At 44.6% G+C, this 17,122-nt stretch overlaps 1 protein-coding gene across 1 annotated transcript in view; it reads right to left on the bottom strand.

Moving 5' to 3' along the window:
• The window catches only part of DNAH14 (dynein axonemal heavy chain 14), a 328,569-nt gene that overhangs the window by 289,315 nt on the left and 22,132 nt on the right, over window positions 1–17,122 (bottom strand). The window contains exons 3-4 of the mRNA XM_040451938.1: window positions 12,209–12,372; window positions 4,546–4,689 (exon numbers count right to left, since the gene is read on the bottom strand). Coding sequence (XP_040307872.1) covers window positions 4,546–4,689; window positions 12,209–12,372 — 308 coding nt within the window. The remainder of the gene's footprint in view (window positions 1–4,545; window positions 4,690–12,208; window positions 12,373–17,122) is intronic.

The raw sequence follows: 17,122 nt of genomic DNA on the forward strand, positions 1-17,122 counted from the left end.
CCTCTTTAAACCTTGTGCCCTTGGCCTCAGCCTCATCCGGGCCCTATCCGTTGCTGAGACACAGAAAGAAACTTAAAATTCTTAACTGACAAGACAGCTAGTTAATATTAGTACAAACAGAGACTGGCACAAGGAACCAAGACGTAAGGAATACAGACGAGGGTACAGAAACACCTACCTACCAAAATCAAAGGATATGGTTGTGACCTAGGAAAATAGATCAGAGAACCCATTAGAGTCCAGAGATAGGACCGTTTACAAAAGACAATCTAGTAAGTGAAAAAGATATTTCAAATCAATAGAGGAATCATTACCTGTTCACAAATCACAATGGCAAAGTGGTTAGCCACTTGGAAAACTATGCAGTTATATGCAAGTGTAAATTACACATGGATTACAGAAGTATATGTGGAAAAGAAAATGATAGAAGTATTAGAAGAAAATATAGAATATGTTTCTGAAAAAGAATGTTAAAAAAAATAATAAATTGGACTTCTTCAAATTTAGCAACTTCTGTGCAAAAAAGCCACCATCAATAAAGTTAAAGCATAATTAACAGGTGAGAAGAAAATGTTTATAACCTATGTAAGAAGCTAAGGATTAATGTATAAAATATTTTAAAGCGTATTTTAAATAATATGTTTAATTAACGTATAAAATATTTCAGTAAGAAATAAACATTCTGATACAAAGGTGAACAATTTATAGGAAAAAAACAGCCAGTAAACATACTAAAAAATGTTTAACCCAGTTAGTATTCAGGAAATCACAATTTAAAATCATAATGAAAAATCATTCTCACCCATCAGACGTGCAAAATATTAAATGAGAAAATATCAACTGCTGACCAGCGTATTCCTTTTTTTTTTTTTCCCCCAGCGTATTCCTTTTACGCAATATTGTAAAAGCACCCGTCCGTTCTTGGTGGCTACCTGGCAGATTGAATGAACTGATGGAGGCCGTTGGGGAATGGAAGCGATTTAGGGCAAATTTTAAAAAAATGACTTTTCACAATCAATAGTAAATTTAAGGAAAACATACAGCCTCCAAAAAGCCGGGGGGAAATTTCTGTCGAAAGCCAGATTAATTCAGAAAATCACAGGTATTTACTAAAACCGGACAGTAGTTACACACCTTAACACTGGAGTGTGAGGCCCCACCCTAGCATGCTGGGTGCACGGTACAATCCCAGACAGCAATTCTTTACGTCAGAAATAGAAGATTAGCCTGCATCCCACTTTCGCAGTGAGTCACGAGTCCGGGGACCAGGGGCGCCTGGGCGGCTCAGTCGGTTGAGCGACGGACTCTTGACTTCAGCTCAGGTCATGATCTCACAGTTCGTGAGACTGAGCCTCACGTTGGGCTCTGCCCTGACAGCACGGAGCCTACTTGGGATTCCGTCTCTCCCCCTCTCTTTCTGCCCCTTCCCTGCTCGCGCACGTGCGTGCCTTCTCTCCATTTCTCTCAAAACAAATAATCACGGAACTCAAAAAAAAAAAACAAAAAAAAACAAAAAGAATACAGGTACCAGAAGTCACATCAGGAAATTGTAACTTTCAAGAGAAAGCCTTCCAGAGAAAAACCATGAAACAAGAAAAAGAAAGAGGGAGAGAGCAACATAAAGACTACATTAACTGTGCTACGTAGACACAGCACAGCATCTTCTGTTCTAGACACAATAAAACCTCACCAGCGAGCATGGAGGCTGACTTCTAGTTCCCTCGCCTTCTCAGCTCACAGCCTTGAAGAGGCACTACCACAGGACAGAATCCTCAACAGCAGCGACAGTGAAGACAGTGGCGAAGAAAAGTTCTGGCATCTTAAGGGGAAAATTACATTATCTTCAGAATGAAAATAAAACTTTTCTTTTGAAAAGTTTAAAACGGAACTGCTGCCTTAGAGTTGAAGATGTAAGTGATGATACTATCCCGCCACGTGAACGTGTCGTCATAATGAAAAGCCGTCAAGCAGCCATACTGCCACTGAGTGCTACGTGAGCTCCGAGGCGGGACGCCGCTGCACTCTAGGGGCCTCGCTGAGAGCTCTAAGAGATTCACAGAATGCATGTCAACCTAAGGCTCAAGACGGGCAAAAAGAGAAAAGAGGGCATTCTACACACACAAAAAAGAGCGAAAGAGTAAATTCCAAAGGCACACGTCAGCAAGAATCATCTCAAAAAGACAGGTTACAAAAGGTTACAATAAAACGTCACGTAGGCATAGACTTTAACACTTCCACTGAAGCGTGACGTCCACGGAGAAGCACACACGGCACGCGCAGGTAGAGGACTTCGTGCACAGCAGTCAGGAAGAAAGCGACATCAGCCGTCCTAACGTCCCCCCTGAAGCCCTGCCCTATTACCATTCCCGCTTCGACCCATTCCCACAGAAGTACCGCTCGCTGATTTCTAAGATTAGAGGTCAGTTTTTCCTAGCGTTTATTCATATAACCGAATCGTACCGCATGTATCCTTCTCTGTGTGACCTTCCCACGCACAAAATAATGCATGTATTTAATGGATGTATTCGTTATCCACCGATGTGTAAGTAACTGTCCTAAAACTCAGAGGTTTAAAACAAGAAATGTTGATCATCTCTCAATTTCTATGGGTCAGGAATTCAGAAGGAGCTTAGCTAGGTGGTTCCAGCCCAGATTCCCATGAGGGCACAATCAAAATGTTGGCCAGGGTGACAGTCACCTGAAGGCTCTGGGGCGGGAGGATCACTTTCCAGGACAGCGCACTCAGGTGCCTCAGCTCTCTCACTGCGTGGACCTCCCCGCAGGGCTGCAGTGTCCCACGTGACACTGGCGTCCCCCACAGAGTGAGCAGAGGGACAAAGCAGAAGGCACCGCTACGCCTGGTCACACCCTGTCCCTTCCACCACACCGTACTTTGCCAAACTGCCAACTGTCGCTTCCACCATACTACTTGGTTAGAACGGAGGCTGTGAGTCTGGCCTTCACTTAGAGGGAGAAGAGCAAGGCTCCACCTTTTGAAGGAAGGGGTGTCAGAACAGATGTGGACAAATTTTTAAACCACCATGATGGATGAATATAAATGGAGAAAATGCATAAAACCGTAAATGGAAACGAGTCACGGGTTTCAGAATAACTGTTTGCTGGCGTGAACTGTAACTGGGGCCAGAGAACAGGCAGCAGAAAAGGGGAGTGCCTTTCGCTACACCTGCACCATGTCACCCCTGTACCTGCTTTCTACTGCTGCGTAACAAGTTACCACAAACCGGGTCTAAGACGACACACCTTCAGAGCCCCACGGTTTCCCGGGTCAGGGATCTCGGCTCAGCGTCTGCAGGGCTGAAACAGAGGTGTCGGCTGACCGGGCCCGCATCTCGAGACACGCTAGGAAGCCATCCGCCTCTAAGCTCCCCTCGGGTGTTGGCAGAACTCGTTTCCTTGTGGCTGCAGGACCGAGGTCCCCATTTTGCTGCTGACTCTTGGCGGGGTACTCTCGTGAGCTACTTGCGATGGGGCCCCGCCCACAACATGGCAATTTGCCCCTTCGGTGACGGCAGTGTGGCATCTACTACTGCCTCTGGTCTCTTTTACAGGCCAGGTCTCTTTTATAGGGAGGGCTTGCCCAGGAAAAAGGGCCTTAACTACATCTCAGAAATGCCACACGGAATGACCTACTTGTGGGAGCAAGGCTCCATCCCGCTGGGGTCCTGCCTGCACTCGCAGGGAGGGGACTGCGGAAGCAGGAACCCCCACACCCACACAGTGGGCGCCTGGGTGGCTCAGTCGGTTAAGTGTCTGACTTCAGCTCAGGTCACAATCGATCTTGCAGTTCATGGGTTCGAGCCCCTTGTCGGGCTCTGTGCTGACAGCTCAGAGCCTGGAGCCTGCTTCGGATTCTGTGTCTCCCCCTCTCTCTGCTCCTCCCCTGCTCATGCTCTGTGTCTCTGTCTCTCAAAAATAAATAAACATTAAAAAATAAATAATAAAAAAAAAATAAAAGAATGAAGCCTGTTTATGTCAGGCCCGGAAATTTAAGCTTCAATAGCTTTACGATTAATCTGCCCTGGACCGTGGTATGTCAGTAAAACATAGAAAAGTTTCCTTTTCCTGTCAAACTGAAAATATTAATACAAATCAGAATTGGAGGCATAGAGAAAGTACAAACTGGAGAATGTCAGTAAGAAATTCAGTTTCAATGAATTACTTATTTGGGGACTTAACCTCTGTGTCAGACGAAGACACAAAATTATTAAATATAATGATACTATAAAATTTTACTGAAAGTTGAAGACAACACCACACAACTTCATTTTCTTCACACTTCTCTAACCATAACCTTCAGGGATTGCTCCTAATTAAGAACATAGTCAGTGAACCATCTGTCAATTTTTTGATCTATTGATATTTTAGGTTTTCAAGGATTTAAAAAAACCCAACAATTCTAAGCAACCCGAATTCAGTAAGACTGTTTCTTCTAAAATCAGTGTCCTACTTAAGCACATAAAACCACAAAATAATCTGAAAGAACGTAGTGTCTTCTAAACAAGCCGGGTCTGCGATGCTACGTACCTGTCCTATCATACGACGCAAGCCTTTTCTTCTTAACTTTTGGACAAGCGTTAGTTGGGCCCTTTTTTTCCTTTGATACCTCTTTCTTCTTATGAGGAACTGGCTTTGAAAGCTCCTGCAGAGTTCTACTTTCTTGAAGGTACTCTGAAAACAAAAGCATCATTAACTGAGTAACCAGCACGCGCCATACACGATGGCCGGGCCCGCTACGTGCCAGGCCACGCAGGAGATCACAGTGCAATTTCAGTCTCTAAGAGCACAGGCTCCGGGTCAGACGGCCCGAGCTCCACGCGCCGTTCCGAGCTTCCCTGCCCAGTCCTGCGATTTACTCTGTGAGGAACCGTCCCCCTCCCTTTCCTCACCTGGGAAACGAGGACTGTTCCAGGGAGAACCTCGGCAGGCGCGTTAGAGGCTGAAGCCGTTCCTACGTTTAAAGCGCATGGTAAGTGCTTACAAAGACCAGTATTAACTTTATTGTTACAATAAACCTTTAAAATGCGAATGCTCCTGTGAAATCTACAACAAAAGCTTTTTTTATTAACTGCGGTTTAGTAACAAGGCCAGAAACAGATACAAATGCAGAAAAGTCACATTTGGCCAATTTCCCAGATTCCTTCTATGACTCACCGGACCGGTGGGATCTCAGCATGAAGAAGGCAGAAATTACTGAAAATGCACTTTTCAAAAGCAAACAAATTATACATTTTCTCCTTGATATGATGAAAATGTATGTGGTGTGGTGAGCCTCCGGTTAAGTAGGGAATAAGGTACGATAATTACACACAACACAAAATGAGTACAAGCGACACAGCTGGTAAGTTCCGTTTCCACCCAAGGCCCAAGTCAGAGGAGACAGACAGACAGACAGACAGACAGAGAACATCCCATCTGTAGAGTCAGAGACCACACACCCACCCGGCCGGAGGAATCACATGTCGAGGAGGGTAAGGACTTTCACTGCGGCGGGGACAGGGCTGGGGAGGAGAGAGGTAAGAAAACACAAGTACCGTCCAGGGGGCCACGAGAACGTCTGTGGGGAAGAGCCGTGAAACCTTCCCTTCTCCCCAACATCGAGCCCGGGAGTTTCTCACACTCCTGTGCCTTAACTGAAACCCAGTGATCTCCCAGACGTCACGCACACGCAGCCCTCTCAAGCGCTGGTCGGTGACAGTCCTGCACCCCGCGTGCCTCAAGCCTGGAAAGTGGGCTCGTTCTCGTCCCCGCTCCCACTTCCACTCCCGAACCATTACGTCTCACCCTCTTAAACAAAACCCTACGCCCGAAACTCATGCCTTCTCACTATGTCCTACTCTTGCACAGCTCACGGACGTCCACCAATGAATCTGGGGCCCAGGCTCCAGCGAGGGCCTGTTTCCCCAAAACAGACCTGCCATCTTTCTGGCGTCTGATACAACACCCTGGCCCGCTCCCTGAACACCCTCACCTCTAGCCCGATCACAGCCCAGCACCTGCCGTCACCTGCCTGTCTCCTTCCTGCACGCTTAACGCTCCCAACATCACGTTTTTAACCTTCACCGGCACCTCCAGTTCACGGCCCCATCACTGACGATCCATCATCCCTCTGTTTATTTTCTTTCCTCTTTCTCTCCATCCAGCTGAAATTATGTCGCCAACACGCTGCACCCTCACCGTCTTTTGATCTCATCTCCGTGGCAGAGCAGCAGCCCTGGACGAACCCAACTCTGCGTGCTCGACTTGCCGTCCCGCAGCCCAGTGCCATCACACAAAGGCCCACAACGAGGGGATGAGTAACTCCCGAAGGTCACCTTTATTAATCACAACCTGAAATCCCGCTCTGCCTGGCTGACTTGCCCTTCTGGTTCATCAGTGGCTAGAATTCCTCCATGCACCTCAAACCTCTGAACCTCCACCTTCCGCTCTCTACTCACCTGCTCTTCATGCCCACTTCCCAGGGAACACACAGGCATCCGGCGGGAATTCTCTCAACGTGCCACGACTACACAAGCCAACGAACCCACTCCTGCACCCGTCTTTCCCTCCTGTCCCTTCTGACTTAAATAAGGGGGGTGTGTTTCTCTTCCCATCCAAACCAATCCTTTCCGCCTTTTGCCCACACCACCCCCGCATGCCTACGCTAGTAACGATTCTTCTTTTCCTCTGTGTCCAGCTCCCAGCATGAATCACCTCGTCCTAGACCACACTCCCCTCCAGTTGACCATCTCTATCTTGCCTTCCGTCACAAACTTCTAGAAAGAGTTGCACGTCATCAGTATTCTGTTTCTTCATCTTCTGCCACTTCTTTCTCTCTTCTGGGCAGGTTCTGGACCTCCACTCACACAGCACTCCTGCGACTGACCCTTCAGGGTTACTACTTCAACGCACACTTTCAGCCCTCATTTTACTCACCAGTATCGTTACTTTCAACCTCTCCTTCCTTTTTAAGCTATAATTGACAAATAACATCAGGTTGGCTTCGGGTGCCCAACACGATGATTTGATACTTGTACATATTGCAAGATGATCACCACAAAGAGTCTAGCTAACATTCATCACCACGCAGTTACAATTTCTTTTCTTGTGATGAGAACCTCGAAGATTTACTCTCTTAGCAACTTTCAAACTTGCAAGACAGTATCATTAACAGTCACCATGCTGAACATCACATCCCCACAACTTGTTTATAACTGGAGTCTGTACGTCTGACCCCCTTCACCCATTTCACTTGAGTCTTCGTGTGTGTGTGTGTGTGTGTGTGCATGCACGATTCTTCCTAAAGGTCTTTCAACTGTTTATCCTTTCAAAGAAACATCTCTTGGTGTCATTAATCTTTCCTATTGTCTTTTTAGTCTCCATTTCATTTATTTCTGCTCTGATCTTCATTATTTCCTTCCTTCTACTGACTTTTCTTTTCTACTTCAAGTGTAAAGTTAGACTGAGATTTTTCTCACTTAATTGAAGTAGGCCTGTACTGCTATGAACTTCCCTCTTCTAACTACTTTGCTGTATCCTGTAACTCTGGTATGCTGTATTTAGATTTTCATTTGTCCCAAGGTATTTCTTTCCTTCATTTTTTCTTTGGTCCTTAGTTGTTCAGTAGCACACTGCTTAATCTCCACATGTTTCTGTATTTTCCAGTTTTCTTTTTGTAAATTATTTCTAGTTTTTTGTTTTTTACCATTGTGACAGGTAAGATGCTTAATATGATTTCAACCTTCTTATAGTTATTGAGACTTGTTTTGTGGCCTGCTGTATGATCTATCCTGAAGAATGTCTGTCCCATGTACACACATGTCCCATGTACACACGTGTAGTACACATCTGTTAAATCCATCTGGTCTCACACGTTAAGACCAAGGTTTCCTTATTGTTTTGGAGTGTGGGTTTTGTTTTTGTTTGTTTGTTTGTTTGGTCTGGATGATCTAACCACTGATATAAGTAGAATGTTAAAGTCCCCTGCTATTAGTGTTTCGCTATCTATTTCTATTCAGGTGCCCCTATGTTGGGTCCATATTTACAAACGTTATATTCTCTTGCTGTATTGAATCCTTTGCCATTATATATTGACGTCTCTGTCTCTTATTACAGTCCATTACTACCCCAGCTTGCTTTCTTCTGGTTTCCATTCACATGGAGTATCTTTTTCTATCCTTTCATTTCAGTCTGTGTGTGTTTGTGCAACTGAAGTGAGTCTCCCGTAGGCAGCATATAGACGGGTCTTGGTTCTTATCCATTTGGCCACTCTGTAGTTGTTGTTTGGAGAATTAGTGCATTTGTAGTTGAAGTAATTAACGATAGGAATGGACTTAATGCCATTTTGTTAACTGTTTTCTGGTTGTTTTGCAATACCTTTGTTCCTTCTTCTCTTGCCCTCTTCCTTTGTGATCTCATGGTTTTCTATAGTGTATTCTTACATTCCTGTCTATCTTTTGTGTATCTACCGTAGGTTTTTGCCTTGTGCTTACCATGAGGCTTACATAAAACAACTTATAACAATCTATTTAAGTTGATGGCAACTTAGGTTTGAATGCATTCTAAAATTCTACACTTTTCTCCTCCATCCCACATTTTTATGTCTTTGATGTTCACAATTTACTTTTTTATCCTGTGTATTCATTAACAACAATTCGTGGTCATAGTTCTTTTTGCTACTTTAATCTCTTAACCTTCATAAGTATTCTGCATATAAGTGATTAACCCACCCCCCCCCCCCTTTACACTAGATTATTCTGACAGACTGTGGATGCACCTCACTACGCTCTCTGGTCTGTGGGACAGGTGGCCCGTAAGAGCTATTTCTCCATTTGTAGCAGTTCAGCAGGACTCACATGTGCAAGCCCCATGGTCACCAGGCCCAGGAGGTCAAAAGGGGTCTCCTGGGTGGCAGACAAAAAAACTCAGGGTGCCAGACTAGTGCGCCAGCTCCCCGCCCCAGGAGAGTCCAGTGACCCAGAGTGGGATAGAGGAGAGCACCCCCCACCAGATGTGCCCACTGGGCTCTGTCCCCCGAGGGTATCTCAGTGGGCCCTCATATGTTCACCAAAGAAGCCTGCCCTGTAGGCTGAAGCTTCAGGACAAGACAACAGACCCCTTTCTCAGAAGGACTGGGGGTCTCTTCCAGTCTGCTGAGTCTGTGCTGGGCCCTGGGTGGAGCCAGGTAAGAACTCCACCTTTATAACAGTTCTATGGGACCTGCAGTGTAAGCCCCTCTGGCCACCGGTCAGGCCATCTAGAGGTTCCCCCAGGGCAGCAGCCATGAAACTCAGGGCGCCAAGTGAGCGTACGTGCTCCTTTCTTGGAGATGCTGGGGCTCTGGAGCAAGGCACAGGGAGAGGGGAAGGATGGCACCTGCCAGTCTCCCTTTTTGGACAGCATTTCAATAGGGCCCTGGATGTCAGAAGCCTGACTCTCAGAGCTGAGCTTTAGGATAATCTGATAGGCCTCGTTCACTGAAAGGCTGGGAACATTTTAGTCATTCGCTCGCCTGCCTGTGCGCTAGGCCCTGGGGAGGGTGACCGCTAAGTCCTTTAAGAACTGTTTCTCAGTTCCCTGTAGCCTTGTAGGTGTCCTGGATCAAAGCCCTGGACTTCAAAGCTAGCTGTCTGCAGGGCTCATCTCTCAGGGATAGGCCTTAAAACTTGGGGTGCCCAGTGTGGCTCAGGGAGAGGCTCAGGACTGTGAGTCCCCTCCTGGATGTGGGCTACGGGGCCGTGGGCGGGGATTACGGTGAGACTGTGCCTCAGTCTCTCCTACCCATTTTCATGGGACTTTTCCCTTCATTCCCCAATGTGCAGCTGATGAGCTAGTTTTGGGGTGTTTTCCGGTGGAAACGGTCACAGACGTAGCTGTATACTTGGTGTGCGTGCAGGAAGAGGGGAGTTCAGGATCCTTCTACATCAGCCGTCTTGAACCGGGACCCACTCCTTCGTTCCTGGTAGTGTTTTCCTCTGGCTTCTGTGACACCACGTACTCATCCTCTCGCTCATCACTCTATGTAGCCTGGCTCTGACCGTCCCCACGCGTCCACTACAGCCACCCTCCTTTACCCGGGTCGTCGCTGCTACAGCTCTTCGGTCCCTCTTCCGTCTCACTTCCTACTCTCTCCTTCGGGAATCTCACCGCGTCCACGGCTTAAGTTGCCACCCACATAACTACTCCAAGTACGTCGTCTCTGCCCTGGCTTCTCTGAGCCCCAGACACATATTCGGTTGCTTGCTTGACATCTCCCGGAGTGTACCAAAGGTAGTTCAAATTCCACGTGTCCCAAATTGAAATCACAATCTGCTCCCAGCCCCCACAGACCGACCCTTCTTCAGGGCTCCCTGTCTCAGAGAACAGCACCACTATTCGTTCTATCAGACAAGCCAGAAACCTAGCTCTCACCTTTGACACCACCTCTCTCTCACCAACCCACCACCCTGACTGATAATCCTACCTTCAGAACAGCCAAAGCCTCGGGGCGCCCGGGTGGCTCAGTCGCTTGAGCGTGCGACTCTTGACTTCAGCTCAGGTCATGATGCCAGGGTTGTGGGATCGAGCCCCGTGTCAGGTTCTGTCCTGAGCATGGAGCCTGCTTAAGATATTCTCTCTCTCTCTCTCATTCTCTCTCCCTCTGCCCCTCCCCTGCTTGTGTGCTCTCTCTCTCTCTAAAAATAAAAAAAAAATTGAAAAAAAAAAAAAGAACATCCAAAGGCTCCCTGTACCAATTCTTATTCCCCTCCAGTCTATTCTTCAATCTGCAGCCAGAGTGATCTTTTCAAAGTAGAAATCTGATGTCAGCTCTTTGTTTAGACCCTTGCCATGGCTTTTGTCTTTGCAAGATAATGACCCGAATCCTTAACACAGCCAACAAGCCGTTACTTTGCCTGGCCCCTCTATTCCTATCCAGCCTTGTATTTCTGCCCCCTGTTTACTGAGGAAACTGACGGAAGGGTCACAGCTCTTCTACTTTTCACTCCGCTGGAGCGGAAGCTCTGCCAGCCCCGCGGACACTGAGCTATAAGGCCCAGGCACTCTCGGAGCAAGACAAGTACCAACATGGGGCCGGGGAGGTGCAAGTTAGATGTCTCCATGCGATTACCTCGATTTTAATTTTTCGTTTTCATAAAGCAGGAAGCATAAACAAGTAAGAGAGGCTTGAGGTTGAACCGCAACAGGGTAAACAGACGCCGTGGGCAACGAGAGGCAAAGCTAAAAGCAGGCGGGCTGGCACCAGGTGGTGCGGAGCGCCCCACGGATGCTGGGGACCATGGCTCAGGGAACAGAACCCACACAGACAAGGGTGCGAGAGCGTCCTGCAAAAAGGCTTACCAGTCCGAGAGGGAAAGCAGGGAAAACCGGCAATGAAGCTGAGTAGCGCTGAAGTCTGGACAACCCGGGAGCAGAGAAGCGGGAAGGGCAGAGGATACTGGTATCACAGAGGCTGCTGGAGGGAGAAGGGGGCCACGGATGGAGACCAAAGAGCAACCTTCATAAGGTGAGGACATAAAAGAGCTGTGGACAGGGTGCCCAGGGGGTCAGTCGGTGAAGCGTCCGACTCCTGACTCCGGCTCAGGTCGTGATCGTTCGTGCATTCGAGCCCCGCGTCAGGCTCCGTGCTGACAGCGTGGAGCCGGGAACCTGCTTCAGATTCTGTGTCTCCCTCTGTCTCTGCTCCTCCCCCTCTCGCCCTCGGTCTCGGTCTCTCTCTCAAAATAAAAGTTGAAAAATTAAAAAATTTTTAATTTATTTTACATATGGTTAATGGCAGAATTTGAGACCAGCAGAAAGACTGAACCGACGGAGGCGTGTGGGGGAGTAATCAGGGCCCCCACAGACAAGAGCGACAAAGGAGGTCACGGCACAACCAGAGGTACGGGGGCCTTCAGGGAATGCTGAGCCCACTTTAGAGTCCTTGCCTCACAAAAACCCCCAAAGTTACAGAAACGTCAGATTTTCTCGGTGGTGGCAGCGAGATCACTGTTGTTATTTTGATTACGGTGACAGCATTTAGATTATGTCCCCTTTAAGAGGCAAGCTCTCTATCTGAAGATACTACCAACTGCCAAGACTAATGAAACCCATCAAGTACCAAACCTCGTATTTTGAAAGTGAACTAGTATTTCAGTGTACATTACTTGTTTTCTCAGTTTACGCTATTGAAATTTCTTCCCATCTCCGTAAAAGAAAACATAAATTGACATGCCTGGATAGTAATCTTGATAGATTTCTTCTGTCTGTCCTGACTTCAAGGCTCCAGAAAACGTTTCAAGTGTTTTATATTTTAAGGTTTCCTTTGCTGCTGCTTTAGCTGGTTGAGTCTCTGATGATGTGTCGTCTCCATACTCCTGTTCCTCGTATTTCCGAAGCCTGATGTGACAAAGAAAGTCAGATGGCGTGGTCGACGTTCTCTAGGACTTGACGCTTAAATCTTTATACTATACAATATAACACCTATCCTTTCAAACAATTTTTGATAGACCCTCTAAAACGTAGATCTGAACAAGGAGAGGCTATCTAGTTAAATGCAAAAGAGATCTGGTATTATTGTTGAAATTTTAATGCTGGAAAGGACTTAAGAATCCTCACCTAACCTAAAAGATGAAGAACTGTTACCCGATTAGCGGCAGAGTGAGGTCAGAATACAGTTTCCTGGAATTCAGTACCCTTCTTTATAAAACAATCACCCACAACCACACTTATTGAGATTCAAACCAAAATCTTTTCACAATACATTAGCCAAGTGCCTGTTTGTAAATGCTGGAAAGCCTTTTCATAAGAACCGAATCCACAATCACTGCCTACAACTGACTTACACCACAGACCGTGTTTTTACGAGGCGGGGGAAATTCAGGGTTCTGTAGATCCTCACATACTGCTCGGTGGGAAACAGTAACCACCAGTAGGGTAACAAGAAGAGAAGTTCCTCGCAAAGACAGAGCACGACCTCTCTGTACTTGCTCACGGATACTTTCCTTAGGTGTTAAATCTTCCTTGAGTGTTTTGAGTCCCCTTAGTTTAAAAACTCCTTGAACAGTTTCCTCTTCATTGAAATGTCAGTCCATACCCTCTGTCCGTTTTTTATACTGAATCGCATACCACTTTCTTAATAACGCTTAGTTCTTCGTGCACTTTGGATAGTAACCTTCTGCCATTTTATATGTGCTGAAGATGTCTTCTGGTTTGGTCCTCTCACTTCCTTGATGAAATCTTCACAAATGTAAGTTCTTCACTTTAATATAAGCTAATTTATCTATCTTTGTCTTTATGATTTGTGTTTATTCTTAAGAAATCTGCCCTTACTCCAATCTTGACAAAATTCTTGTACTATTTCCTAACAGTTTTAAAGTTTTGCCTTTTACAAGTCTTATACATCATATGTTGGTTCTTAAATCCCCGAGTTTTGGGTACGATGTGTGGGGCGGGGGCGGGCCCTCCCTCCCCCCCACACTCCCATAAGGATCTGTGATGCCACAGCACCATTATCGAACACCCCCGTCCTTCCCTTCCCTGACCTGTAACAACAAGTCCGTGTTACTCAGACTGTATATACCGTTATCCACCTGTTTCTTTATTTGTATTGGTTTCTCCTTGTTTCTGTATCCCAGTGCTTTAATTGCTAGAGTTGTGGCAGCTGTAGGGTAAGACTCCCAACTTTCTTTTTCTTGACGAGTGCTGACACACTTGTGGCCCTTTGCTTTTCTATACAAATTGTGTTGCATTCTCAATTATATTTTGTAATTTTCTCCATTAAGGTCAAACATGTAATTTCAAAAATGATTTTTTCCAGGTACTGGATTTTTCATTACAATTACAAATGGTAGTTATGATTTATTTACATTTTCAATCTATCGCTGGAATGAAATTTACTTACATAAACTGATTTTAATCTAGCAGTCTTGCTAAATTAAATTCACTTATTAATTATGAAACTTTGTAAATTCTTTTCTACTTTTTTCTAGACATCATTTATAAATGATTAGGTTTCTCCTTTTTTAAACCTTTCAGCTTTCATCTCCTTTTGTCCTTTTTTTCTTGTCTTACTGCCCTAGGACCTTTTATAGGATGTCAACATAGAAGTGGCAATAGCAAATATCCTTGTCAATTTTCTCAACTTACAAGGAACACTTTTAGCTCTTGACCATTAAAAATATTTGCTTCAGATTTTTGGTAAATGCCCCTAATCGTGTAGTTTGCTAACAGTTTTTATCATTAACAGACAATGCACGCATTTTATCAAATGCTTTTCTTCCTTTGATCTATTAATGGTAATTGGTATCGATGCATTTTCTAATGTTCAACTAACCTTGCACTTCTGAGATGAGATACTCAATTTGATCTTGGTGTATCATCCACTTTTACAAGCTGCTATAACCTGTAGGTTACAGGTTAAGTAACCTGTAACCTATAACGCATTTAGGGTTTTTTACTTCTCAGGTTGTGAATGAAACTGACTAGGAAGATTATGTCCTAACTCAATTTAGGGACTATCTTCTCTTTTTCTGTTCTGTGGAAGAAGCTGTGAAAGACTAGACTTATTTTTTCTTGAATTTATGTTAGAACCCGTAAACCTGTTAGAAACTCAGAAACTCTGGGAATCTGCCTGAGCCTGATATGTGTGGTCGGGGTGGGGGGGGGTTCAGTCATGATTCATAACTACCAATGCGACAATTTTAGTGGATAAAAAGTTCATCTTCCCTATTACCTATTGAGCCTATTTTGTTCATACCTTTCCTAAAAATTTGATATCGTGTTTCAGACTAACTGCTATTGAACAGTTAATTTACTCATCTTCTCTGCAGATCTTCCAGTACCCACCTAGGCCCCCCCGCCCCCCCCCCCCCCAGATGTGTCTGTTGGCCATCTGGATGTCTTCTTTAGAGAAGTGTCTATTCATGTTTTCTGCCCATTTCTTCACTGGGTTATTTGTTTTTCGGGTGTGGAGTTTGGTGAGCTCTTTATAGGTTTTGGATGCTAGCCCTTTGTCTGATAGGTCATTTGCAAATATCTTTTCCCATTCCATTGGTTGCCTTTTAGTTTTGTTGATTGTGTCCTTTGCTGTTCAGAAGCTTTTTATCTTCATGAGGTCCCAACAGTTCGTTTTTGCTTTTAATTCCCTTGCCTTTGGGGATGTGTCAAGTAAGAAACTGCTGCGGCTGAGGTCAGAGAGGTCTTTTCCTGCTTTCTCCTCTAGGGTTTGGATGGTTTCCTGTCTCACATTCAGGCCCTTTATCCATTTTGAGTTTATTTTTGTGAATGGTGTAAGAAAGTGGTCTAGTTTCATTCTCCTGCATGTTGCTGTCCAGTTCTCCCAGCACCATTTCTTAAAGAGACTGTGTTTTTTCCATTGGATATTCTTTCCCGCTTTGTCAAAGATGAGTTGGCCATACATTTGTGGGTCTAGTTCTGGGGTTTCTATTCTATTCCATTGGTCTGTGTGTCTGTTTTTGTGCCAATACCATGCTGTCTTGATGATGACAGCTTTGTAGTAGAGGCTAAAGTCTGGGATTGTGATGCCTCCTGCTTTGGTCTTCTTCAAAATTACTTTGGCTATTCGGGGCCTTTTGTGGTTCCATATGAATTTTAGGATGGCTTGTTCTAGCTTCGAGAAGAATGCTGGTGCAATTTTGATTGGGGTTGCATTGAATGTGTAGATAGCTTTGGGTAGTATTGACATTTTGACAATATTTATTCTTCCAACCCATGAGCACGGAATGTTTTTCCATTTCTTTGTATCTTCTTCAATTTCCTTCATAAGCTTTCTACAGTTTTCAGCATACAGATCTTTTACATCTTTGGTTAGATTTATTCCTAGGTATTTTATGCCTCTTGGTGCAATTGTGAATGGGATCAGTTTCTTTATTTGTCTTTCTGTTGCTTCATTATTAGTGTATAAGAATGCAACTGATTTCTGTACATTGATTTTGTATCCTGTGGCTTTGCTGAATTCATGTTATCAGTTCTAGCAGACTTTTGGTGGAGTCTATCGGATTTTCCATGTATAATATCATGTCATCTGCAAAAAGTGAAAGCTGGACTTCATCTTTGCCAATTTTGATGCCTGTGATGTCCTTTTGTTGTCTGATTGCTGATGCTAGCACTTCCAACACTATGTTAAACAACAGCGGTGAGAGTGGACATCCCTGTCGTGTTCCTGATCTCAGGGAAAAAGCTCTCAGTTTTTCCCCCGTTGAGGATGATGTTAGCTGTGGGCTTTTCATAAATGGCTTTTATGATGTTTAAGCATGTTCCTTCTATCCTGACTTTCTCGAGGGTTGTTATTAAGAAAGGATGCTGAATTTTGTCAAATGCTTTTTCTGCATCGATTGACAGGATCATACAGTTCTTATCTTTTCTTTTATTAATGTGATGTATCACATTGACTGATTTGTGAATGTGGAACCAGCCCTGCATCCCAGGAATGAATCCCACTTGATCGTGGTGAATAATTCTTTTTATATGCTGTTGAATTTGATTTGCTAGTATCTCATTGAGAATTTTTGCATCCATATTCATCAGGGATATTGGCCTGTAGTTCTCTTTTTTTACTGGGTCTCTGTCTGGTTTAGGAATCAAAGTAATACTGGCTTCATAGAATGAGTCTGGAAGCTTTCCTTCCCTATTTTTTGGAATAGCTTGAGAAGGACAGGTATTATCTCTGCTTTAAATGTCTGGCAGAATTCCCCAGGGAAGCCATCTGGTCCTGGGCTCTTATTTATTGGGAGATTTTTGATAACCGATCCAATTTTTTCGCTGGTTATGGGTCTGTTCAAGCTTTCTATTTCCTCCTGTTTGAGTTTTGGAAGTGTGTGGGTGTTAGGAATTTGTCCATTTCTTCCAGGTTGTCCCATTTGTTGGCATATAATTGTTCATAGTATTCCCTGATAATTGCTTGTATTTATTTCTGAGGGATTGGTTGTAATAATTCCAGTTTCATTCATGATTTTATCTATTTGGGTCATGTCCCTTTTCTTTTTGAGAAGCCTGGCTAGAGGTTTATCAATCTTGCTTCTTTTTTCAAAAAACCAACTCTTGGTTTCATTGATCTGCTCTACAGTTTTTTTAGATTCTATATTGTTTATTTCTGCTCTGATCTTTATTATTTATCTTCTTCTGCTGG

The sequence above is a fragment of the Herpailurus yagouaroundi genome, unplaced genomic scaffold (genome assembly GCF_014898765.1).
Source record: "Herpailurus yagouaroundi ecotype Mexico unplaced genomic scaffold, PumYag 205, whole genome shotgun sequence".
Taxonomy (NCBI): Eukaryota; Metazoa; Chordata; class Mammalia; order Carnivora; family Felidae; genus Herpailurus; species Herpailurus yagouaroundi.